The sequence below is a fragment of the Clinocottus analis genome, unplaced genomic scaffold (genome assembly GCF_023055335.1).
Source record: "Clinocottus analis isolate CAN_PGR_092001 unplaced genomic scaffold, fCliAna1.0.p SCAF_7, whole genome shotgun sequence".
NCBI lineage: Eukaryota > Metazoa > Chordata > Actinopteri > Perciformes > Cottidae > Clinocottus > Clinocottus analis.
In genome coordinates, this window is record NW_027176229.1 from 21,872,547 (window position 1) to 21,896,608 (window position 24,062).

Below are 24,062 nucleotides of genomic sequence, written 5' to 3' on the forward strand. Positions count from 1 at the left end.
TTTTTTTAGAGTTTCCATCCGTTTATGTTTATTTCCACTTCACACACATGAACACTCCACATACATACTTTGCATTTTTGTACTTCCCCTTGGGGATTAATAAAGTATACATTCATTTAATTTAATCACAGAGTTGGACCAACAATCTGGAAGTGCACAACAAACCAATGAATCCTCTAAAGATGTTTTAAAAAGAAAAGAAAAAAAAGTGTAGTTTACTGACTCACCTCTTGGCAACCCTCTCGGCACTCCCTTTGCTTTCTTTTTTTTTCCTCTCTTCTGTTTTTTTTCAACAGGTGAAGGACAATGTACACACAAGGTTGACGTGAAACACCCACGGTGACTCACACGAGGACACGCACGTCCGAAAACCAGATTATCCAAACGGCCTTTTAGCTTTGAAAGACGTGTTGCTTCGTCTCATGACAACGTGTTTTCTTAGGTAATCACAACACACGATATCGGGGGAAAGGACTGTGCAGGAAACAGGAGGTTTATAATTCCTGCCTCTATTTTAACTAGCAGCAGATTACAAAAGCCTAATTGTACCGGCGGGATTAAAGAAGCTGACCGGTCTAATTTCAAACGGGACAACTCGTATCACCGGCCTTTCCAGTTGGATTTGCTTCTCAGGGTCATTTCGGATGCTGCGAACAGTCACACCATGAGAAGCTGCTCACGCCTTGTACTGAACCCACAGGTGACAATTATCAGCCTGCGTTTCTTGAAATTCCACTTTCAAGTACGCCGCCGCCTCGCGTTAAAGATACAGTGAAAAGTCTGTACGCTTTTTAAAATGGTTATTTTATTTGTGTCATTTAAGGTTTACTGTATGCTTTGAATCCCCATTGTTCGTTTAAATACTACATTTTATCACTTTTTACTGTTTACACACAGATTTTACACAATGTTTGCTCATGAAAATGTGGTTTAAAGTCATGGGAATTGGGTTAAAAGTCATCAAAATGTGGTTAAAAGTGATGAAAATGTGGTTAAAAGTCATCAAAATGGTTAAAAGTCATCAAAATGTTGTTAAAAGTTATAAAAGATGTGGTTAAAAGTCATAAAAATGTGGTTAAAAGTCATAAAAATGTGGTTAAAAGTCATGAAAATTTGGTTAAAAGTCATGAAAAAGTGGTTAAGTCATAAAAATGTGGTTGAAAGTGATGAAAATGTGATTAAAAGTCATGAAAATTTGGTTAAAAGTCATGAAAATTTGGCTAAAAGCCATGAAAATTTGGTTAAAAGCCATGAAAATTTGGTTTAAAATCCATTGGTCAGTGTGTATGAACACTGTATTGAGCAACTCGGTCACGGAAAAGGCCGATTCCCTGTCTCTTGGTGGGTTTGCGTTTGTGCACCTGAGAACATTTTTGAGCGAATAATTCAAACCAGAAACGGAGGAACAGACTCATCCGGTGCGTCCAGAGCAGCTGCTGGCGCTGACTCAGCGTCTTGCTGTTTGGGGGGTCGTGTCAGTATGTCGGTAGTTTGCTGCCGCGATGGCGTTTCTGGGATCTCCGTGTCGAAGGACGTGCGGCGTGACGGGTCACCGGGCTTCCAGCGCGGCGGCGTTCTGGCCTTCCGAGAGAGAGCCGCGGGCGATTTTCAGCATCTGTGCACTCGTCTTCAACGCGGAGCAGATGTGGGTTTTCTTATTAATAAAATGACCTTTCGCAAAGTTTCTTTCCACAAAGAACGCAGTTTTCCAGACCTGAAAAAGCTCCTCTACGCCTACACAGAACGCAGCCTTGTGCACGTCAGTTGTTATTATCTTAATACCACTAAGCGTGCAGTGATTCCCTTGAGTATAATACAATTCTTAAACGGGCACGGTGGAGGGTGGTGGAGGTGGTGGAGAGGGGGGGAGGGGGAGGGGGGGATGCTGGGAAAACTCACCACAGCGTTTTTCTAAAAAAACGGGCTGACTCTGCTCATACCGGCGGCTTGAATGCCTGACTTAGCGCTCGCTCAACGGCTCCGTTTCCACTGTGGAGGAAAGAAAGAGGGGAACACCTGGGCCTCCCCCGCACGGCGGCAGACGGAGGAGCGACCACACGCCCGCTCAGGAGCCGGAGCGCTCCGCTCGGTGGGGCCAAACATAACAATAACCCTCTCGTCTGGCGGCCGCTCGGCCGCTCGCACGCCGCTCTGCGAGTCTGCGGTGAGATCGAGATCCCAAGGTTTCCCCCCCACCCTTCGCCCTCTCGCACGCCGCCAATGGAACCGCTTGTCAGGAGGAACGAGCAGGAAGCGAGCGCGTACACACACACGGTACAAATCACAACCTTGAACAAATGATCCGACAGTGAAGGGAGGAGACAATCGGGGGTTTGAAAGCACGGCGGAAGGTGCAGGTGATTGGACACGGGAGGAAACAATTAAGGGGCGGGGAAGACAATCAGCAGACAATCACAGGGGCAGGAAGTGCAGGGAAACAGAGGACACAAGAGACATGGACTTCAAAATAAAACAGGAAACAAGAAAATGCTCAAGCCATGAGAGTATGAGGTGATGTAGCGGCTAGCGCCGTCGCCTCACAGCAAGAAGGAGCCAGCTGGGATCGGCCCAAGCAACCCCGATAATGGAATGAGTATGAGTGGTTTCCCCAATCTTCTGCACCTCACCAGTGCCTAAACAGACAGACATCACAGTGTGGGGAGGAGCGTGCAAAACACTTGAAACCTGAGGAGGGTCATGGCCCAGTCACGGCGATGTACAGCGGGTTAAAAAGGCTCAAACTTGCAGAACGATCAGGTCAATTATTCCATCTCGAACACCTTGAGGTGCATCTAGCTTCTTTGATGAGTGTCACGTGTTCACTACCCTTCAATCGGGTGGAGGATGTGTAACATCTGGAGGAATTGCTGCAGGCAGAACAGAGTTCATGGAGGAAGTGGCAGAAGTCTTCCTCCCTCTGCTGGACGTTTGCAGGCAGTGTTGCTCTTTAAGATATCAGTACAACGACAACAAAAAGGCATTTGATAAATCACAACTAATCTACGTTTTGTTAATAAGACTGAGGCCTTTTAAATTCATTCACAACTTGGTTGAATCAAAAGCACGATCGACGCGTTGGTCCTTTGCAGTAATATGAATTTACATGAATGAAATCTGTTGTGAATGATTCCAATTAGACAATTAAAACCATGTGATACGGCCTTATTAGCTGAACTATAACATGAAGTGTAATGCAGAAGCTCCGCTTCTAAGGATAAAGAAAGAATAGTCTTGAATTGAGGTCTAATTACAGATTTTAGTTGTATTCATTCTTTCTTTTTTAAGCTTAAGCTGCATCACACAGCCTTCCTCAAGGGGTGGTGTCATGCTGCCATCAGCTGTCATTACGCGACCCCTGCAGGTGGCAACTGAGCTATTTTCACGACTACGAGATGTAGTTAGAATCAATATAAATTAGTATCATTGACCTTTGGTTACGATTTTATTTTGGTGTGTGTGTGGAGGGGGGAAATTGCCGTTTCCATTGTTTGGCTCTCTGCTTATTTACATAAAAGGGTCATTCTTATGGACGTACTTCCGGGGTGTGGGCGCAAAGATAATGGGTATGACAAGATATAAACCCGTCTTCTCCTGATGTTACGGAAGCCGAGACTGCTACATTAAAACACTAAACGTCGTTTATCAGAGCATCTTCGCGTGAAGCCGAATGAATAAATACGTAGAACGACATTTACTCGTCACGTACACGCTCATGTTCACTTACACGGTCGCTCACGCGTCATTACGACGCGTCGAAGCGGCACCGGAAGTCACGGAGGGTTTCTCTCTCGCTCCGCCGTGTTTACTTGTATTCTTTGTACGCGCGGGGCCGACGCCGGCTTTTGGAGGACAGGTATCTACTGCGCCGAGGTTATCAACGGCATCGGTTCATCCGGATACAACGAATTTAATACCGGGACCACAAACACCCGGAGCACGGGGCTTCGTCATTCAGTAGAAAAATACTCCGTACGATTATACGTTTGTGTGTTGGGCGACGGCTTCCGTATTTATTTTTTTTCCTGATATTTCCGGTGTTTTTTTTTCTTTTTCCCCGAAGCAAATAATAAGTTAAGCTACAAAAAAAGCGTCGTATTTAACGTGAAGAGTTTATCTAGACAGAGGTTGCTAACATTTAGCTTCAAGCGGGTGACCAAACACGTGTTGTATACAGCTGTAGCTCATTGCTAGCTAGCTAGCTGGCTCATATCAGCTCAGTCACGTGACGTTATTAAAGGGTTATGTGTTATTTTCCTGGTTATTTAACAGATAAAGCGTTAAACCAGCCATGGTGTTGGTGCACAACGAGCCGCTAGAGGGCGCCATGCCGCCGTTACACGTGTAAACAAAGCCGGGTACGACTTTCAGAGTCTCGTCATAGATATAAATCATTCCTATTATTAACCTTTACTAATATAATAGTATGTAATATGCCATTTAATCAAAACGTGTGACAGTTTTTGACTCATTTATCTGGCTGGCCGGTAACTACTTCATCTGTAATTTAGAATTATTTTGTATTATTTAACAATCCCTCACATCTTTAATTGTAAATGTTAACATGTATTTTAAACGTGTGAAGTGACTTTGAGTATTATGAAAAGCGGCATTTAAATTAAATACATTATTGTTATTAGAATAACTTGGTAATGATATTATCTTTATCCAGATGCTCTTCAGTATTTATCTACAAGGTCAATTGTAACTTTTAACTGGTCAACTAAGAAGCAAAACACCTCAAGGAGGATAACCTACCAACCCCAAATGTTGCATGTATTCTTTTATTTTGATTTATTTTAAATCCCTTATTAGTCTCACAGTGAGGAGGGAATGTATTCTCTGCATTTAAACAACGGCAGCCGTGATGGGTTCAGTGTCTTGCTCAAGGGAAAACAACGTAGGAACCAACGTTTCACAGTTTCTTCTTCGTTGTAGGTGAGACAGAAGGACTCCACCAAATCATGTAAGAGCCTCTCAAACGCAGCATTCTTTTCTTTTAAAACATAAAAATACTCAAATATCTATATGTTCTTTTGTTTTGAAGGTCGGGGTTGAAGCAGCACATGTCGCTGCCGGTGTCGGTGGGCGTCCTGTTGGTGGGCCTCCCGTACTCCATCTCTCTGGCGGCGCAGTGGCTTTACGGCTGGCCCAACAAGCCCGGATACAAGAAGTACATAGAAGCTCTGAAACCTCGGTAACTTGGAAAAAATAAAAATACAGCAGAGCTCTCCCTGTCGTTTCGCTCACTTAATCAAGAAGAGCACGTTATTGACGTCTTTTGGCGCCTCTCCAACAGGCGGATATACTGTTTGACCAGAGCCGTGCTGGAGACTCTCAAATATCTGCAGTACGGGAGACTTTACTTTCAGTGGAAGTCGTGGTACAAGAACGAGGAAAACCGCAAGCACTACGAGAAGGTGCGTTCACGATGAGTCACACGGGGTTCCTACGCTCACGGAGAAACCTGGAAAAGTCATGGAATTCTTTTTAAGGGGTTATTTCCAGGCCTGGGAAAAGTCCTTTTGAAAGAAAAAAAATCCTTAAAGTTTTGGAAAAGTCATGGAAATTTGGTTAGAAATCAGGAAAAGTCGTGGCAATTTGGTTGAAAATCGTGGAAATTTGGTTAAAAGTCATTAAAATTTGGTTCAAAACTGTGGAAATTTGTTTGAAAATCATGGAAATTTGGTTTAAAGTCATAAAAATTTGGCTAGAAATCATGGAAAAGCCAAGGGAATTTGGTTTAAAGTCATGGAAATTTGGTTAGAAACCATGGAAATTTGGTTAGAAACCATCGAAAAGTCATGGAAATTTGGTTGAAAATCATGGAAATATGGTTAAAAGTCATGGAAATTTGGTTAAAACCCATGAAAATGTAGTTTAAAGTTATGGACATTTGGTTTAAAGTCATGGAAAAGTCATTGAAATTCATTGGTCACGATGTGTATGAACCCTGGTCACAATGGAAGTGTCTCTTCCATCGTACGACACAGACATAAGATCAATATGTAGAATGGACTCATCATCAAGCTGTTATGGTTTCTCCTGGAAAATGTGTTGCGCAATACCCAAAGTTCACTGTTTTTTTGGTGTGTGTCTGTCTCCGGACCACAAAGGGCATCACATTCGGCCGCCGGAGCAACAAGCTGGACTTGTACCACCCTCCGGACGCGGACCGGCCCAAAGAGGCGCCCGCTCCGCCGCTGGTGGTGTTCGTCTACGGAGGCGCGTGGGGCTCCGGGGACCGATCCATCTACTGCCTGCTGGCGAGGCGGATGGCCGAAGAACTGAGCGCGACCGTCATCTGCCCGGATTACTGCGTCTATCCGAAGGTGAACGGCACACTGGTGCTCTCGATTTGGATGGTTTTGGATCTGAAACGTCAGAAAAAGAAATTTGAATCATGAATGTCAAACTGACTGCTGGTTTCATCCGATTGTGGATCCAGACGAACGTTTTAGGGATGGTCCAGGATATCGCCGACTGCTTGGTCTGGGCCCAAGAGAGTGGACACAAGTTCAACTTCGACAAAGTAAGAAACATGCAAGTATTCTTGAGAAAAATGGCAGATTGTAAACGGTATAATTGACCATTTTATTATCAAACCCCCCCAAAAAATGAAGGAATTTGCAGAGTGCATTAAATAGGAGCATGAATATTTACAATTAAATCTACAGTAGAATATAACATTATGTCAGTGGAGAGAATGCAGCTCTAAAACATGACGCATAGACTTCTATACAACCAGAGGAGTCACCCCCCTGGTGGCCGGGAGAGAGATTGCAGCTTTCACACATGAAGCATAGACTTCTATACAACCAGATGAGTCACCCCCTGGTGGTCGGGAGAGAGATTGCAGCTTTCACACATGAAGCATAGACTTCTATACAACCAGAGGAGTCACCCCCTGGTGGTCAGAAGAGAGAATGCAGCTTGAAGTTAAACTTAACACATTAAGAAAGTTAAACTTTCTAGTGCTTATAATTTTTTACAGGGTCTTGCTCTTTATGTCAAAAGCCTCGATGACGCAGCGTCAACAAAAATGCTAATATAGCCGCGGTAGCTTAGAAAAATATGGCACGAGGCACCGAATCCGATGGATTTACTGTTTGTTTGACCACGAATGAGACGAGGGACTCGCCTCACTGAGAACCGATCCACAGATAACGTGCCATTACTCACGTCCTGGTTTTGTTTCCTCCTGCCTCTCGCAGGACAACATAGTGCTAATCGGCCACTCGGCGGGGGCTCACCTGTGCGCGCTGACCATGCTGTTCCTCATCGACGCGAGAGAGGAGCTTTTCATAGAGGCCGGCAAGCAGATGGACGTCACCCTGGCAGTGAGGGGAGTCATCGGTAAGCGCCACCCAAGTTTCAGTGAAGTCTTTAACACATTTATGTGCGACACAAAGACGCTCAGGACCTTATTTTATTTTTTCCACAATGAAAAAGGGGTTGTTTAATCATTTTTCAATCTATTTTCCTTGGATTCATAGGTCTGAGTGGCGTGTACAACATCATGGACCATTATGAGCACGAGGAGAAGCGAGCCGTGGAGTACGTGTCCACCATGCACAAGGCCATGAACGGAGTGGAGAACTTCCCGTACTACTCGCCGACGCACATACTGACGCAGCTGAGCCGGGACAAGCTGGACAGGTGAGACCAAAATACAGGGTTCTTCCTGCGGTCATGGAAAAACCTGGAGAAGTCATGGGGTTTTACAAATTGTTATTTCCAGGCCTCTAATTTCAAAAGTGGGGTAAAGGTCATGTAAATGTGTTATATTTATGTGTTAATGACGTTCATTTACGCTGAGTTTAAAATAATTAATATGCTTTTAAAAGAAATGTAGTTTAAAGTCTCTGAAATGTGGATAAAAGTTTTGGAAATGTGGTTTAAAGTCTCTGAAATGTGGATAAAAGTTTTGGAAATGTGGTTTAAAGTCTTTGAAATGTGGTTAAAAGTCATGGAAATGTGGTTAAAAGTTTTGAAAATGTGGTTAAAAGTCTTGAAAAGGTGGTTCAAAGTCATGGAAATGTGGTTAAAAGTCTTGGAAATGTGGTTTAAAGTCTTGGAAATGTGGTTAAAAGTCATGAAAATTTGGTTTAAAGTCATGAAAATGTGGTTAAAAGTCATGGAAAAGTGGTTAAAAGTCATGGAAAAGTGGTTAAAAGTTTTGGAAAAGTGGTTAAAAGTTTTGGAAAATTTGGTTAACAGTCATGAAATGTGGTTAAAAGTCATGGAAATTTGGTTTAAAGTCTTGGAAATGTGGTTAAATGTCTTGGAAATTTGGTTAAAAGTCATGAAAATGCAGTTAAAAGTCATGAAATGTGGTTAAAAGTCTTGAAAATTTGGTTAAAAGTCATGGAAAAGTGGTTAAATGTTTTGGAAAATTTGGTTAAAAGTCATGAAATGTGGTTAAAAGTCATGGAAATTTGGTTTAAAGTCTTGGAAATGTGGTTAAAAGTCATGAAAATGCAGTTAAAAGTCATGAAATGTGGTTGAAAGTCATGAAATGTGGTTAAAAGTCTTGAAAATTTGGTCAAAAGTCATGAAATTTGGTTAAAAGTCATGAACTGTGGTTAAAAGTCATGGAAATGCCCCCCCCCCCCTCTAGAATGCCCCCGTTCGCTTTGCTTCACGGGACCGACGACATCATCGTGCCCATCCAGTCGTCGGTGAAGTTCTGCGACCTCCTCACCTCGCTGTGCGTGAAGGTGTCGCTCTACCTGCTGCCCGGCGTCGACCACACCGAGATCGTCACCGACCTCATGGCGCCGGACCGCCGCTTCTACCACGCCATCTACAGCTGCGTCAAGCAGGAGTACAAGAAGCTGCTGCCGCCGCCGCCGCCGGCGGCCTGCTGACGACACGTCCGTCGTCCCCATTCACCGCCGGTGTTTTTACTGGTCGTGCCATACACACCCCCTTTGTTTACTCTTAACAATACCTCAACATTTGTCATACATAGCCTTGATTTGTTTTGATGACAATAATCACAAGTGTTTTTTAAAAATCTGATCATGATTTAGTGAACACGAGAGTTTGATCGACTTTTCAATCGACGCTCTCGAGAACTAACATTCCTCTGCGGCTAACGTCGCGCTCTTATTGTGAAAAAAAGACGTGGCATTAACCCGTAGCAGTATTACGAAAGAACACCGTGAAGCGCACTAGTACACAATGCTAGTATAGGAGTACAGTTACATGTCCTGACGACACTGCAAATGTTTTTAATTACTTCACTTGCATGTTTTTATGAAGTTAAATGTTCATATATTTTCATTATTTTCTTGACTAACTATTCATTTTAGACATATTTAAACCCACGTGAAGGAACTGATCATTGTTTTGTCTTCATGAATTGACTACAGTGAGTACCGATATAAAGAATTACAAAAAGATCACATGTTTTGTTAATTGCACATATCAAAGTACATTGTTTTAAGTTTCATACATACCATGACGTTAAACAGATATTGTCCGTGAAGATACCGTGAAAGTCGGGTTACAAGCCGCTCCTGCCTTCCGCTGCTGCTAGCACCCCGCTATAGCGAGCTAGATCTGCTGCTAGCTCTTTGCTGTAGCAAGCTAGCGCTGCTGCTAGCTCCCCACTGTAGCAAGCTAGCGCTGCTGCTAGCTCCCCGCTGTAGCAAGCTAGCGCTGCTGCTAGCTCCCCGCTGTTGCAAGCTAGTGCTGCTGCTAGCTCCTTGCTGTAGCAAGCTAGTGCTGCTGCTAGCTCCCCGCTGTAGCAAGCTAGTGCTGCTGCTAGCTCCCCGCTGTAGCAAGCTAGTGCTGCTGCTAGCTCCCCGCTGTAGCAAGCTAGTGCTGCTGCTAGCTCCCCGCTGTAGCAAGCTAGTGCTGCTGCAGCGCTCCCCGCTGTAGCAAGTTAGCGCTTCTGCTAGCTCCCTGCTGCTGCTGCCCGAGTCACACACATATACACACCACACACACGAACACACACATATGAAAATGATGGAGTCATGGAGGGAGGTGGATTCATAAAAATAAGTTATATAAATACACAAACAGTAAAGAAGAATACAATAGCATTATTAAATATACAGACGCAATAAAAAAGTATATAAAAGTATTTAAATGTATTTATATCGCACCAAATGAATGTGATTAAAGTGGCCAAAGTGATTCAAGTGTTTTATAATGAATTAACTAACCAGAAACCTGGAGGGTTAGATACAAAAAATGCAGGTCTTTGTATTTGAATGAATGAATATATATTTTATTAATCCCAAAGGGGACATTTGTTGACGTAGTAGAAGCTTACTGACAACATAAAATATAAAAACAAGGATGAAATATATACTAAAATAAAAATAAAATAAAAGTAGCAAGGATGAAAGATATGTACAGAGCAGAAAGTAATAATATATGAAATGTAGAGAAGTGCAAACATGTTAAGTATGCATGTGTAGTGTATATGAAGTGTAAATAAATATAAACTATAGACAAAGTAAAATGTAAAAAAAAAAAAAAAGTCCACTAATTTTTCTGGCTTTTATTTTGAAAACTGAGATGAACACGCTTCTTTTTTGTGTTGTTGCTTTGAGAAGAACACCCACACACACACACACACACACACACACACACACACACACACACACACACACACACACACACACACGCGCACATGCACTCGCACACGCGCATGCACGCGCGAGGCGGAGTTTCGCAGGGACCCTCGTCGGCGCCTCAACAGCTTCACAGCTCAACTGTTGTGTTGGACGACACCGACGCGAGAAGAAGAAGAAGAAGAAGAGCAAGAAGAAGAAGAAGTGTCGGGGGCAAACATGTCTGTTACAATGTAACTACACGTGTCCGGTAACATTCGTGTTCCCAACCGGGAGAACAAAGATGGACCCTGTCGGGAAAAACACCCCGAAGAAGAAGAAGAAGTTGTGGCTGCGCGGTCTTCTTTGGTGGTCGCTCCTGCTCGAGCTGGCGTCGGGAGGTAACAACTTTTCCACCTCTTTTCTTTTCTTTTCTTAACTCCTTCTTCAGTAGAGAGAGAAGCTCATTTGATGGTGCGTTCAAAGCCCGATTTGTTAACCAATATATTTGATAATGTCGAGTTTTCTTCCAGGTGTTTTGTAGTTTACAGAGGACTCACTTTCCCCCTGAAGGCAACACGACTGCTCGAGGTTAAAACGACCGCTTCAGTGCTCGCCACAAATTATCGTAAATGTAGATTATTTTTTTACATTTTAAATGGCTGACAGTGATTTCCTTCACATGGAGGCTTCAGTAGATTATTTATGTGTCCTCACGAGCAGTTTAACACCTCACCGAGGGAAGTTACATGTTCACAGATCTTTAAAAAAAAAAAAGTTGACCTCAACAGAATTGCTAAAATTGTGACTGAAGTCTGGCTGCGATTTCATTCACATTATTTTTTTAAATGGCCGGTGCTGGTGCTTGATTCTGCACGAGTTGAATGAATGACATCCGTGCTCATCTCGGAGACATGACCTGGGATAATCCGTGCACGCGCACGGGCTCCTACCTTGTCACAGGGGAACAACCTGACTGTGACAACAGCGCACTCACGTTCAAGTCACCAAAATAAAAAAAAATGGACAGGCGTCGCTGCGTTGAGAGCTCCAGAGGTGGAGGAGGACGGGGGGGATGCTTTTCCATGAGTCACAGCTTCAGATGTGTGTTATTTGCATCCATGTGTGCATTCATTAGCCTCTCTGGTTGATTTGATCCCGTGCATGTGTCATTTAAGTTCAGCGTATACGTGCAGGCTCTGCCTCCAATCCCATCCCCGAGGGAATAATCAGGAAATATTTCACCATGACTCAGTCTCAACACATCCATTATTGAACAAATAACTACAGTATGGACATTTGTTTCACCTCAATGCATATATATATAATATATATTTTTCTATATTTATATCCACGGTGCATCAGCATGCCATGACAAGCCGACTTTACCCCACACAGGCACTCCGTCATCCCCGATCTGCTGTGTAAAACTGAGCACACAGGCAGTGACAAGCGCTGGTTTCAGCCCTTAAATTAAATGTAAGCGGGTGTTTGCTAAAAGGTCACCGGCTTTGTTGTTGAATGGACGGTTTGGTAAAATCCCCCCCCCCCCCTAAAAAAACCCCAAATGTCCCTGACGCAGAGAAACGGCCCCTGCAGACATGTAGACAGCCGAACAACCTCCAAACACCTCCTGTGTTTCTGCTTATGTGGGTATTGTTTTGCACGCTGCTCTTTCATTTGCACCCCCTCCCCTCCCCAAAATGTCCTCGTTAAAGCATGGACATTTTGGATTATAGTCCAAAGAGCACTGAAATGTTCTTTGCATCTTTTCAAGAATCCAGTAAACTGCGAGGCGGGACCTCTTTGTGTTTGTTGTGCGTCTCTAACCGAACGTGACGCTCGATCGCAGGGCTTTAACGTCAGCGCGCCGACCGGAGAGATACAATCGAGCGTGCACGTCCACCCCTGTGAGTCTGAGGGAACAAATGTCATTGCCTTTCCTCTCGGCCACTGTTTGTCTTTTTCGCAGAGCAGTCAGATGGATGAACATGATGCGTTCATGAGGGAGGACAGTGAGTGCAGGCGGCCGCAGGGAGGGCGAGTGCTGCTGCTCCTGCAGGCCGATCCATACGGTTTCCAGCTGCTGTTCAAGCTGCTGGAGGCTCGTTACACCCGACAGCTCGTTACACCGACAGCTCGTTACACCGACAGCTCGTTACACCCGACAGCTCGTTACACCGACAGCTCGTTACACCGACAGCTCGTTACACCCGACAGCTCGTTACACCGACAGCTCGTTACACCCGTTACAAGCGACAGCTCGTTACACTCGTTACACCTGACAGCTCCATACACCCGACAGCTCGTTACACCCGACAGCTCGTTACACCCGTTACAAGCGACAGCTCGTTACACCCGACAGCTCGTTACACCGACAGCTCGTTACACCCGACAGCTCCATACACCCGACAGCTCGTTACACCCGACAGCTCGTTACACTCGTTATACCTGATAGCTCGTTACACCCGACAGCTCGTTACACCCGACAGCTCGTTACACTCGTTACACCCGACAGCTCGTTACACCCGACAGCGCGTTACACTCGTTACACCCGACAGCTCGTTACACCCGACAGCTCGTTACACTCGTTATACCTGACAGCTCGTTACACCCGACAGCTCGTTACACCCCACAGCTTGTTACACTCGTTACACCCGACAGCTCGTTACACTCGTTATACCTGACAGCTCGTTACACCCGACAGCTCGTTACACTCGTTACACCCGACAGCTCTGTTGAAGATTATTCAAACAAACATTAAATACACTGAAGTTTCTCTTTTTATGGAGAGAAAGAAAGCTCTTAGTTACTCACTGTTTATTCTATAAGTGTGTGTGTGGCGTGTATATATATATGTGTGTGTGTGTGTGTGTGTGTGTATACCTGTATAGAATATATACAGGTATACACACACTCACATATATATGTGTGTATATATAATACAAATATATTATACATGTATTCTATATATACACACACACACACACACACATATATATATATATATATATACTGTGTGTGTATGTATTTAGAGGGAAAAAAACGTGTTAGTTACTCCTGCTGTTTGTATATAATAGAGAGAGAGTGTGTGCATTCATGTGTGTGTGTGTGTGTGTGTGTGTGTGTGTGTGTGTGTGTGTGTGTGTGTGTGTGTGTGTGTGTGTGTGTGTGTGTGTGTGTGTATGCATTCAGAACTTTGTCCAGCTTGTTAACTTGTCTGCCCTTCGCTGGATTATTCAGCCGGGTTACATTTCGGTGTGAATCGGTGCAAAACGGAGCTGCTCTCTTTCTCTTTCTGGCTGCACACGAACGAGCTCCAGAGCCGGCGGACGGGCGCGTGAGGTTCACCGCACAACACGGAGCCACTTATTAAGCTCTTCATGGTGATGGATAACTTCAAAAGAGTCTGACTCCAAAGGACAAGCTCACTTTGGTTCACGGCTCCGGCTCGCTGAGGGATTCACGATTGTGTTTGTGTGAAAACTATAAACTCTTTTTTTCTCCCCCACAATTTTCTCGCATTTTACAGACGAACCCATGAGAAGTGTCATTTTACCACTCGGTTGTTGAAACTGGAGCGATATATTTGAGTCTGGACGGAGCGAAATTTGTTTGTCTCAAAGTTACAGAAGATGTATTTTGTAACTGGAGCGACGCGCGATGGCCGAGTCTGTCCGCAGGCGAGCGAAACATCGGCCAAATCAGCCAATTATTTCAAGAAAGCCTGAGAGATGAGGGGGAAACAAACCCCTCCATCTTCTGCTAATCTGTATTTTATTTATATAAATATAGAGAGGTAGATTTGTGGTTTTTTACCCCAGCAAATTTCTTGTTTGTAAGTAAATTATCTCAAAATCTTTGCTCTCAATTCCAAAAATTGCTCCAAAAAAAAAAAAAATGCTCTAAAAAAAAATAATATTTGCTCTCAAAAAGAAGTTGCTCTAAAAAAAAAAGTTGCTTTCAAAAAAAAAAATCTCTAAAAAAATTAAAAAAAATAAAAAAAAAGCGCAAGTTTTCTAAGAGCAATTTGTTTTAGAGCAAATATTAGTTTTGAGAGCGTTTATTTATTTATTTTTTCTATTTTTTATTTTTTTGAGAGCAATTTTTTTGGAGTGTTTTTTTTTTAGCAATTGTTTTTTGCAAGCATTTTTTTTCTTTTTTTTTCGACACAATTTTTGGAATTGAGAGCAAAGATTTGGAGATAATTTAATTACAATCAAGACATTTTCTCGGGTAAAAAAGACACAAATCTTCCTTCATAGTATTTCCCTTGTTTTTCCTCTCCAGCACAGGATGTTTGACAGGCGTGAAGCTTGATCTGTATTGTCTTCCGGAGGGATAATCTACGCCGCTCGGTCCGTCCTCATTGGATTCAGTCCAGCTAATTAGTGCATTAACCCTTTTCAGGAGCGACACCAATGCATTAGCTCACATTAACCGTATGCATCCCTCCTCTGGTGAGTCACCCTCTTCCATTAGCGGTGCGCTGTTCTCGCCTCGGGGTCACCAACCAACCAACCAACGGATCGATGTCTTTCGCGAGAGAGGCCAAAGACGTCCGTTAACCTCCTTTTTTTTTGTACTTTTTTTTTTATTCGTAATGTGCGTGGGAGCCGCGGAGCTCGTAGCTGCTGGTGCGCGGGCACGAGGGCTCGGATGAGAGCGCTTCAGAGCGCGTTAGTCCAGATTACAGGGTTGATGTGAGATGACTGCGGGGAACAGCTGGGTCCGTCCGCCGCACAGTTGTTTCTGCAACACGAGGCGTTGCGGGGACGTCGGTGGAGGTGGAGGAGGGCGGAGGGGCCTTTCATGTTCAGGTTGGAGGTTCCCGTCGGGGGCAGGACGGGCCCCAACACGCCCGACTTCCCCTCCCGAGCGCCGCCGCCGATCTGCATCCTTGTGGCTTTAAAGTCAAATACCTTTTTTTAAAAGAGCAACACACAACAAAAAAAGCTACGAGCCATAAAATACCCTGCAATTCTATTTAGTTTCATCCTCAAAAGGAGGTTTCTACTCTCCAATGTGAAAGCGTTTTCATAATTTGCACCCTCGTCCTGCAAACTACCACCAACACGGCAGGAGGCTCAGACCCAGCAGAGAAGCTTACAAGCATTCCTTCAGGTATAATTAGTTTTCTCTGTGTGTGTGTGTGTGTGTGTGCTTCCCGCACACATAGACTCAAAAAAACAGCCTGACTTTTACATCTAAATGTCACATGTTGGGTGATATTAAGAGCACAATGCTTGGCTTGACTCGCTTCTGTGTCCCCTGCTACTGTACTCTCTGTTCTGTGTCTCTCTGTTAATCTTCTCCTTCCCCTCCACCGCCCATCTTCCCCCCTTTCACTGTCTCTTTTCTCCAGCTTCCTTCTACGGCGACGGCTTCGTGCGGCTCGAGGCGACCGAGTCGTCCGACCGTAACGCGCTGCGCGTCCGCTTCCGGACCTCCGGCGCCGCCGGCCTGCTGTTCCTGGCCGCCGGCCAGACCAGATACTTCCTGCTGGAGCTCCGCGCCGGCCGCCTGCAGGTGAGTACATCGGCGGCCCCGGGCGCGTCGGGAGCACATATATGTATGTTCGAGCACGCATGAGCGCACACGCTCTCTCTAACCGCCTTCAGCGTGGCTCCATCGCCAGTGACGGTGTCAGTCTCTCGACGGAGTAACACAAGCGGACAAGCCCGCCCGGTGTCAGCTGAGTGTTGACGCCGTACCGGTGACTTGTCACAGTGGGAACGAGGAGACGATGAAAGCGGGTTGTTGTGTTCCTGCAGTGGCGCAATTATACTGCACACAGGGTCCAACAACCCTGGAAAAGCCGTGGAATTTGAAAATGGTTATTTTCTAATTATTGTCTCTCATTCATTTGTGTCATTTAAGGTTTACTGTATGCTTTGAATCCTCATTGTGAGTTTAAATACTACATTTTATCACTTTTTTATGTACCCGTAAAAGTCAGGTTACAAGCCGATCCTAGCTTCAGTGGGTGTTCCCGCTGTAGCAAGCTAGCGGTGTTGCTAGCTCCCTGCTGTAGCAAGCTATCGGTGTTGCTAGCTCCCCGCTGTAGCAAGCTATCGGTGTTGCTAGCTCCCCTCTGTCGCAAGCTAGCGGTGTTGCTAGCTCCCCTCTGTCGCAAGCTAGCGTTGCTGCTAGCTCCCCGCTGCTGCTGCTGCTACTGCTCGCGTCCCAGCCGGGGCTGGTCCCGCTACCTTTGATGGTTGTCGGGAAGCTAGCAGGGAGCTAGCGGGGAACTAGCGGGAACTACCAGCCGTGCTAGCTGGCTACAGCGGGGAGCTAGCGGATGCACCCACTGACGGTATTAGCTTTCACCCCTCCGCCTCTCCCAACAACTTTATAATCTTCTTGATTAACCTGTACTGCTTGTATACACTTGTTTGGGTTTTTTGGCTCTGTAATGACTCTATAATTTTATATTTTATATATATAAGGCTGCGACTAAAGATTATTTTATAAATGGAGTAATTGTTGTTATTAAAAAAAAATGTTTTCTCGGAGCCCAAAATGACATCTTCACAGAATAAAACCCACATGTGTTGAATTTAGATTAATATATAACCAACTAAAAGCACTAATTTATTAATCTAATTTATTAAACATGCTATAATATTTTTTAAGCACTGTAGTTGTTTTACTTTTTAAATTAAAACTTTAGCACCTTTTTATTTAAAAGTATATATTCGTCTGCCTCTAAACTTAGTATGCAATACACACCTCTGGCCATTTGCTTCTATTTTAATGACAAAATATGTTTCCCTCTGGCACAGTCCCAAGGTTTTGGATTGGTGTGTGTGTCCGATGCACTATTTTCAGCCCACAAACACAAGACTCACTGGGAGGATTTAAGGGTGAAATACATCTGTCACCTTGTGAGCAGCTCTGCCAGGCGAAATCAGCATACAAAGTGGATTTGTTTAAATTTACAGACACACAAAAAGTCCTGAGACGTGCACTATGTCTTTTGTGCATCAAAACTCAAGAAATCATGTTGTGGCTTCTGTTGGTGCAACCGGGAATGGATCATAACTGCATAACTGTTCCCCTAAACTGGCACAGGTCACCAAACGATGTTTTTTTGTTCACACACACACACACACACACGAGTCCTCCTCGCTGTGGGCTCGGGGCTTCTTTGTTGCACGTGAGTCAAACACGAGCGTCGCTCCCTGGAAACCCACGCATGCATAGCGGGGACTCGGGGGAGCAAGCCCCGACAAGCACGTCATCCTAATGCGGCGTTAGTTTGAGATGGTGACACGATGCTCTGTGGACATGTCTGCAGGCGTGGAGATGATAGTTGTCTCCCTGCTTCAAATCACAGACAAAGCTCACTGTTATAACAGCAGGTGACGTTAGAATTTAAGCAAGTCTGAATCCTGTGTTTCCCTTTCCAGGTGTCACGTTGCCCAGACGTAGTCATTTAGGTCTTTTTGAGCCATGTGTTATGGGTATACATGCATTTATTTCATCATTTTTCGATTCTGTGTATTGTTATTTAATTTGAAATGATGGATAAATATTTACAATCTTTACAATCAGACCAAACAGTTGAAACCTGCACATGCATGTTTTAAAAAGTCTCCAGCTATGGTAGAGTCACTGTGAGGCTGTCCTCTGCTTTAAGCTAAATGCTAACATGTTTGTCATGGACGATGCTAGCATGCTGATAGTAGTAGTTTGGCGCTCGATAAAACGATAAAGGATCCCACAATTTGTCCTGAGGCGGTCATGAACGTCTACAAAATGTAACGACGATCCATCCAGTAGTTTGTAAAACGTTACGAAGAAATAAAAAAATAAAACCAACAACCGCGTGCTGGTGCAAGAGGGAAAGTGAGGGGATCAAGTCAGTAGGCTTCGTCGTCTGAGGACCATGAATGCAAAATGTTGTGGCAAATCATCCAAGAGTGGTTGAGGTTTGACCAACGCCACCATTCTTAACATCGCCAGCATATAACCTGATTTAAAATAGATTTGTACCCTTTTTATTCCTGCACTATAGCATGATTTTGTAACCCTGTTTTTGTTTCTTCTCTCAGCTGAAGCTGGACCTCGGCTCGGGGGAGGTGGTGGTGCAGTCGGAGAGAGGCACCCAGCTCAACGACCTGGCCTGGCACTCGGTGGAGGTCCGCCATGCGCTGCGCAACGTCACCCTGACCGTCGACAAGAACTCCCACACGGACGTAAGGATGCCGGGCTCCGATCACGACCTCCGCATCTCGGACGGGCTCTTCGTCGGAGGCTCGGGAGGCCTGGACAGACTTTACCTCGCCAGAGACCCGATCGGCTTCCGGGGCTGCATGGACGAGGCGGTCTTCAACGAGCACGACTTGTTGTCATCGCTGAGGCCGTACGCCGGATTCAAGAACGTCCACGAGGTGTCTCTAGGCTGCAGTCCCCAGTTCTTTGCCACCGAGGAGGACCCCGTCAGCTTCTTCAGCTCCAGGGCTTACGTTTCTCTACCGACGTGGGACGCCCAGCAGGAAGCGACGTTCGAGTGCGTCGTGCACACGTCAGCCAAGGAGGGTATTATCCTGTACAATTCAGCCAGGGAGGGGGACTTTGTTGCTGTGGAGATCCAGGAAGGTTTGCCGGTGGCCGTCGTTGGGAAAGGTGGAACCAAGACCGAGCTTCGATCCCTCACTTTCGTCAATGACCGGAAATGGCATTCGGTCAAGTTGCGTTTCAGTTCCAAAAGCCTCGAGCTTTCTGTCGATGGAGAGATGGCGAAAAGCAGCATTACCGCCGGTTCAAAGGGGCTTCAGCTTAAAGGTTATCTCTTCGTCGGAGGAATCGACGACAGCACCAGATCAGAAGTCAGAAAGGCGGGGCTTGTCTCCGTGTCAGGAAAGCGTGTCCGAGGAGGTTCATTTAAAGGATGTGTGAAGGATGTTGAAGTCAATGGACTGAAAACTGGTCTCTCCAACGCCGTGGTCACCAAGGATATCTCAGTTGGTTGCGAGCCGGAGAAAGAACCAGAACCCTCGACCACCGCGAGTCCGACGAGCGCTCGGGTACCCGTCGTCCGCTCGGCGACGCCGGCGCCGTCGCTCCACGTGTCCACCCTCGCGTGGGGCTTGGACGTAAAGCACGGCTCGAATTTCGTGCAGCTGAAAAATCTCGTGGTTCAGGAAGGCGGTCGAGGGTCTCTCGAGGCCAAACACATCAAGGTGGTCTTGGACTTCAAGAAGCTCGGCGTTCGACAGTCTCAGATCATGTTCCGAATTCGGGAGCAACCCGTTCGTGGTCAGATGAGGCTCGACGTTGACCAGGACCAAGAGGAGAACACCTTCAGCATGTTGGACCTTTGGCACGGACGAGTGATGTACATCCACGGGGGCTCCGAGGAACCGGACGACTTCTTCACGCTTTCGGTGTATTGCAGCAGTCGAAAGCAAGTTCCCGATTATCTCAAAAGCGAGAAATTGTACCGCTACAACATAACCGTGACGCCCACCAACGACGCGCCTGAATTGAGTCTCCCCGAAGGAAATCTCTTCGTCCTGTTGGAGAACTCCAAGAAACGCGTCACCGCCGATGTCCTGAAAGCCACAGACATCGACAGCGGCGACGCCGACCTCGTCTTCTCCGTGCTGGGGAACCTGAACGCTGACGCGGGATACCTGGAAATCGAAAACAACCCCGGCAAGCCGGTGACGGCGTTCTCGTATTTGGACTTGGTGGGGCTGAAGGTGTTCTATGTTCACGCGGGGGTTCGAAACTCAAGGATAGTGCTTCGAGTCAGCGACGGGGAAAAGGTCAGCAACACGGTGGTCCTGCGGGTCATGGCCGTGGCGCTGGAGTACACGATCGCCAACAACACGGGCCTCGAGATCACTCAAGGAGAGACGGCGATGATCGGCTTGAAGCAGCTTGCCGTGCAAACCAACGCTGTGAAACAAGTCGTAGACATCCGATTCGACGTCCTCGAACCCCCTCAGTATGGAGAACTCCAGCGGCTTCACTCCAGTGGCGAATGGAGGCCCACGGACTCGTTTTCCCAACGGCTTCTTGAAAAAGAGCGCCTGCGGTACGTCAGCACCTATCAAGAAATCCAGACCGCCAACGCCAGCGATTACTTTAAGAGCAAAGTCAGCGTGGCCGCGGGGGCGACCACCGAAATACTCTTCCCGATCGCCGTGAAGTGGGTGAACTACCGCCTGGTGAGGAACGCCGCGATGGACTTGGATAAAGTTCGAAAAGTGACGCTGGACTCCGAGTGTCTCTTCGCCACAGCTGTCGGCGTGGCCCTCTCGGAGGAAGACACTCATTACCGCGTTCTCACCACGCCGAAGAAAGGGAGACTCCTGCTCGACGCCGCGGTCCTGGGCAAGAACTCGACCTTTAGCCAAAAAGACGTGACCGGTCGAAAAGTGCATTACGAGCTCGTCGACAGGCCTCACGAAGACACCAGCGACCGGTTCAAGTTCCAGCTGGTTTCCAGACACGCTCACTCGCAATACTACGACTTTCGGTTTTCCATTAAAGCCGACGTCAACAGCGTGTTCATGAGGAACGACGGACTCTCGCTCCAGGAGGGGGGAAGCAAGCTCATCACGAAGGACGAGCTGTTCGCGGAGACTTTGAGCACAAAGGGCATGCACTACACGGTGACCAGCAGCCCCGAACACGGCAAGCTGGCCCGTATCAGCCAGTCGGACTCCAACGCCAGCTACGACAACATCTTAACCTTCAGCAACCAGGATCTGCTGGAGGAACGGATCATGTACATCCACGACGACAGCGAAACCACGCGAGACCAGTTCACTTTCATCGCGTCCACCGGCGAGGGGTTCAAATCCTCGATCGCGGCGGACGACGTCGGCTGCAAGGAAGGAGTTTTCGACGTGACTATTCAGCTGCTCAACGACCAAAAGCCCGTGCGCGTCGTCGACAAAGTGTTCCACGTGGTGAGGGACGGACGGAGGATACTCACGCTGGAGGATTTGCGCTACCACGACGCGGACTCCGATTTCGACGACGGACAGCTGCTTTACACTCGACGGGGAATCCCGATGGGAGACCTGGTGCTGGCTAACGACACCGCGCACCGGCTGTTCCAGTTTCGACAGAAGGATTTGGCGGAGAGGCGAGTGCTCTTCATTCACAAGGGCGCGAACGCCGGCCGCTTCGTGCTCTTCGTCTCCGACGGGAAGCACTTCGTGTCGAGCCTTTTGGACGTCAGCGCCAACGAGCCCTTCCTGCGGGTCGGCAACAGCACCGGCCTGCTGGTCCAGAAGGGCCGCTCCGTCACCTTTTCCACGGGGAACTTTAGCGTCGCGTCCAATTTGGACGTCAGAGACGACCGCGAGGTCCTCTTCGAGCTGGACGCGGCGCCCGCCCACGGGGGACTGTACCGCGACGGAGCGAAGGTGGAGTCGTTCTCGGGGTCCGACTTCAAGGACGGGCTGATCGCCTACCGGCACGACGGCGGCGGCGACCGCCTCGCGGACTCTTTCAACTTGACGGTGAGCGCTAAAGGTCTCCGGCTCGCGGCGAGGATCAACGTGAAGGTTTACCTGGAGAGTCATCAGAGGCCGCCCATCCTGCTGCATCACAACACGCTGCTGGTGGAGGAGGGGAAACCAGTGAAGATCAGCAACACTAAACTAGAGGTGAGTGCTGCAGGAGACAGCGTTATATATCAATTTATGTGTTTGGTTGCAGTTGTATGACGGCATTTTTTGACTGACAATAACATCTACCACAACGATCTTCTTTATTCGAGTTAATTTTTAATATTTCTTTCCCTTTTTTATCATTTATTGTCATTATCCTTACCTTTTAAAGAGGCTAATAATGTTAAGAATTCAAGGTTCAAGGTTTTTTATTTGCCATTTGTGCAAAGTCAACAGTTTAGGATTTTAAAAAACACCATAAAAAGAAAGAGAACAAATATGAAATGTTAAAAAACTATACATACAGGTGGTACGTGTACAAGAAAGGTATTAGATACAGTTTAAAAATATGTAAAATAACAGTAATAGTGCTGTCACTGGCTTGTGAAAAGAGGAAAAAGTGTTATGTTATGTGGGGATATTGCACCTTTATCAGAAGGTATATGACACATGATTTCACAGATAATAATACAGCACATATTGCGCTTTTGTTACTAATAACAATGACATGAATATTTTATGTTTTTCTAAATAGTTTGTCATTCAGTTTGTTTTGTGCAGCGCATTAAACAACCTGCACGTTGTGGTGTGGTTACAACATGTGTTAGATGATCTCAACTACAATATAAAAGACCAGTTTTCACTGCTCTGCTTTATTTTTTTGAACTGCCACATCGCATTGAGCCCCAAACGGACACTAAGCGGCCCTGACGCACGGAGCATTTCAGATTTCACCGGTGAATATGTTCCCCCGATCGCTGCAGGTCACCCACGAGGACAACCTGCCATCCGAGATCTCCTTCACGGTCAAGGTGGCGCCGTCTCACGGCTTTCTCCGGCGTTTCGTCGACGCGGAGGAGCGCTACGTCGGCACCCGGCGGTCCCCTGTCAGGACCTTCACCCAGCGGGACGTCAACGCCGGCAACGTCCAGTACGTGCAGGCGGAGCCCGACAGGTGCGACGACACCTTCGTCCTGCACGCCACCAACGGGGTGACGGACGTGGACGGCATCCGGATGTCCGTCGACGTCGTGCCGCGCCTCATCCCGCTGCGCGTCTCCAACTTCACGCTGGACGAGGGCGCGTCCAAGGCGCTGACGCCGGACGTGCTCGCGGTCACCAACCGGCACTTCTCCGGATTCAACTTCCTGTACAGCCTGACCGAGCCGCCGCTGCACGGCCGCGTCGAGCACTCGCGACACCCCGGGGTGGCCATCACCTCCTTCACCAGGAGGCAGGTGAGAGAGTCTCACGGGTGCTGGATTACTAATTATTGTTCATAATTGTTTGCGTTGAGGAGAGGCAGACCAATTAACCTCTTAGGGGCGTGTCCTATTTTTAAATACTCATAACGACTCCAGTGTTTTCTTGCATATTTTCCATCGTTTGTCCAAATCAGGTGGAGCACGAATTCATTTACTACGTCCACGACGGCAGCGAGACCTCGGCCGACCGCTTCGCCGTGGCGGCCAACGACACGAGCCTGAGGAAGCGGAGCGAGGCCCAGACGGTGCACGTCCGGGTTTCAGCTGTCAACGACGAGCCGCCCGTCATCGCGGCCAACAGGGTCCTCAGGGTGAGCCGCCGCCGCCGCCGCTCTATATTTAAACTCAAGTGGCGTGGTGTCTGGCACCGTAACTTACTGTCAGACGCGTTCCCACGTGGGCGGCGCTGCACGTTGCACCGGCCGGATGGAGGGAAACTATGTCTGCTATGCGGAGGAGGGACACAAGCTGCTGCTCTCTGGGTCGGACGAGGCAGCTGCTGTTGTTTTGGGTCGACTTTAAATTAATTCAAAGGCATCTTAAGAGTTTAGATCTAATGTGGAGTGGTGGGGGGAGGCAGAAGGTGGAAAATA

The 24,062-nt window shown here is 46.9% G+C and overlaps 2 protein-coding genes across 3 annotated transcripts in view; both read left to right on the forward strand.

Annotated features, from left to right (window-relative positions):
* Positions 1-3,832: 3,832 nt before the first annotated feature.
* si:dkey-193c22.1 (uncharacterized protein LOC567837 homolog) lies at positions 3,833-9,379 on the forward strand. Of its 2 annotated transcripts, none has more exons than XM_068566347.1 (9): positions 3,833-3,853; positions 4,936-4,963; positions 5,045-5,194; positions 5,297-5,417; positions 6,114-6,329; positions 6,446-6,529; positions 7,212-7,353; positions 7,494-7,656; positions 8,618-9,379. In XM_068566347.1, coding segments are annotated over exons 2-9 (1,128 nt in total). In that variant the 5' UTR covers positions 3,833-3,853; positions 4,936-4,961; the 3' UTR covers positions 8,868-9,379. The 2 variants fall into 2 exon arrangements, with proteins under 2 accessions (XP_068422448.1, XP_068422449.1); XM_068566348.1 differs by lacking the exon at positions 3,833-3,853 and adding an exon at positions 3,862-3,969.
* A 1,459-nt stretch (positions 9,380-10,838) lies between these two features.
* cspg4ba (chondroitin sulfate proteoglycan 4ba) overlaps positions 10,839-24,062 on the forward strand; it is a 24,836-nt gene continuing 11,612 nt past the window's right edge. The window contains exons 1-5 of the mRNA XM_068566843.1: positions 10,839-10,969; positions 15,934-16,097; positions 18,626-22,201; positions 22,969-23,442; positions 23,604-23,780. Coding sequence (XP_068422944.1) covers positions 10,873-10,969; positions 15,934-16,097; positions 18,626-22,201; positions 22,969-23,442; positions 23,604-23,780 — 4,488 coding nt within the window. The 5' untranslated portion in view covers positions 10,839-10,872. The remainder of the gene's footprint in view (positions 10,970-15,933; positions 16,098-18,625; positions 22,202-22,968; positions 23,443-23,603; positions 23,781-24,062) is intronic.

What these genes read in the sequence shown, in the direction of transcription:
- si:dkey-193c22.1 (XM_068566347.1), top strand. An exon ending in ACAAGTTCAACTTCGACAAA is followed by an intron (nt 6,530 to 7,211) that starts GTAAGAAACATG and finishes TGCCTCTCGCAG; the next exon opens with GACAACATAGTGCTAATCGG. An exon ending in GGCAGTGAGGGGAGTCATCG is followed by an intron (nt 7,354 to 7,493) that starts GTAAGCGCCACC and finishes TTGGATTCATAG; the next exon opens with GTCTGAGTGGCGTGTACAAC.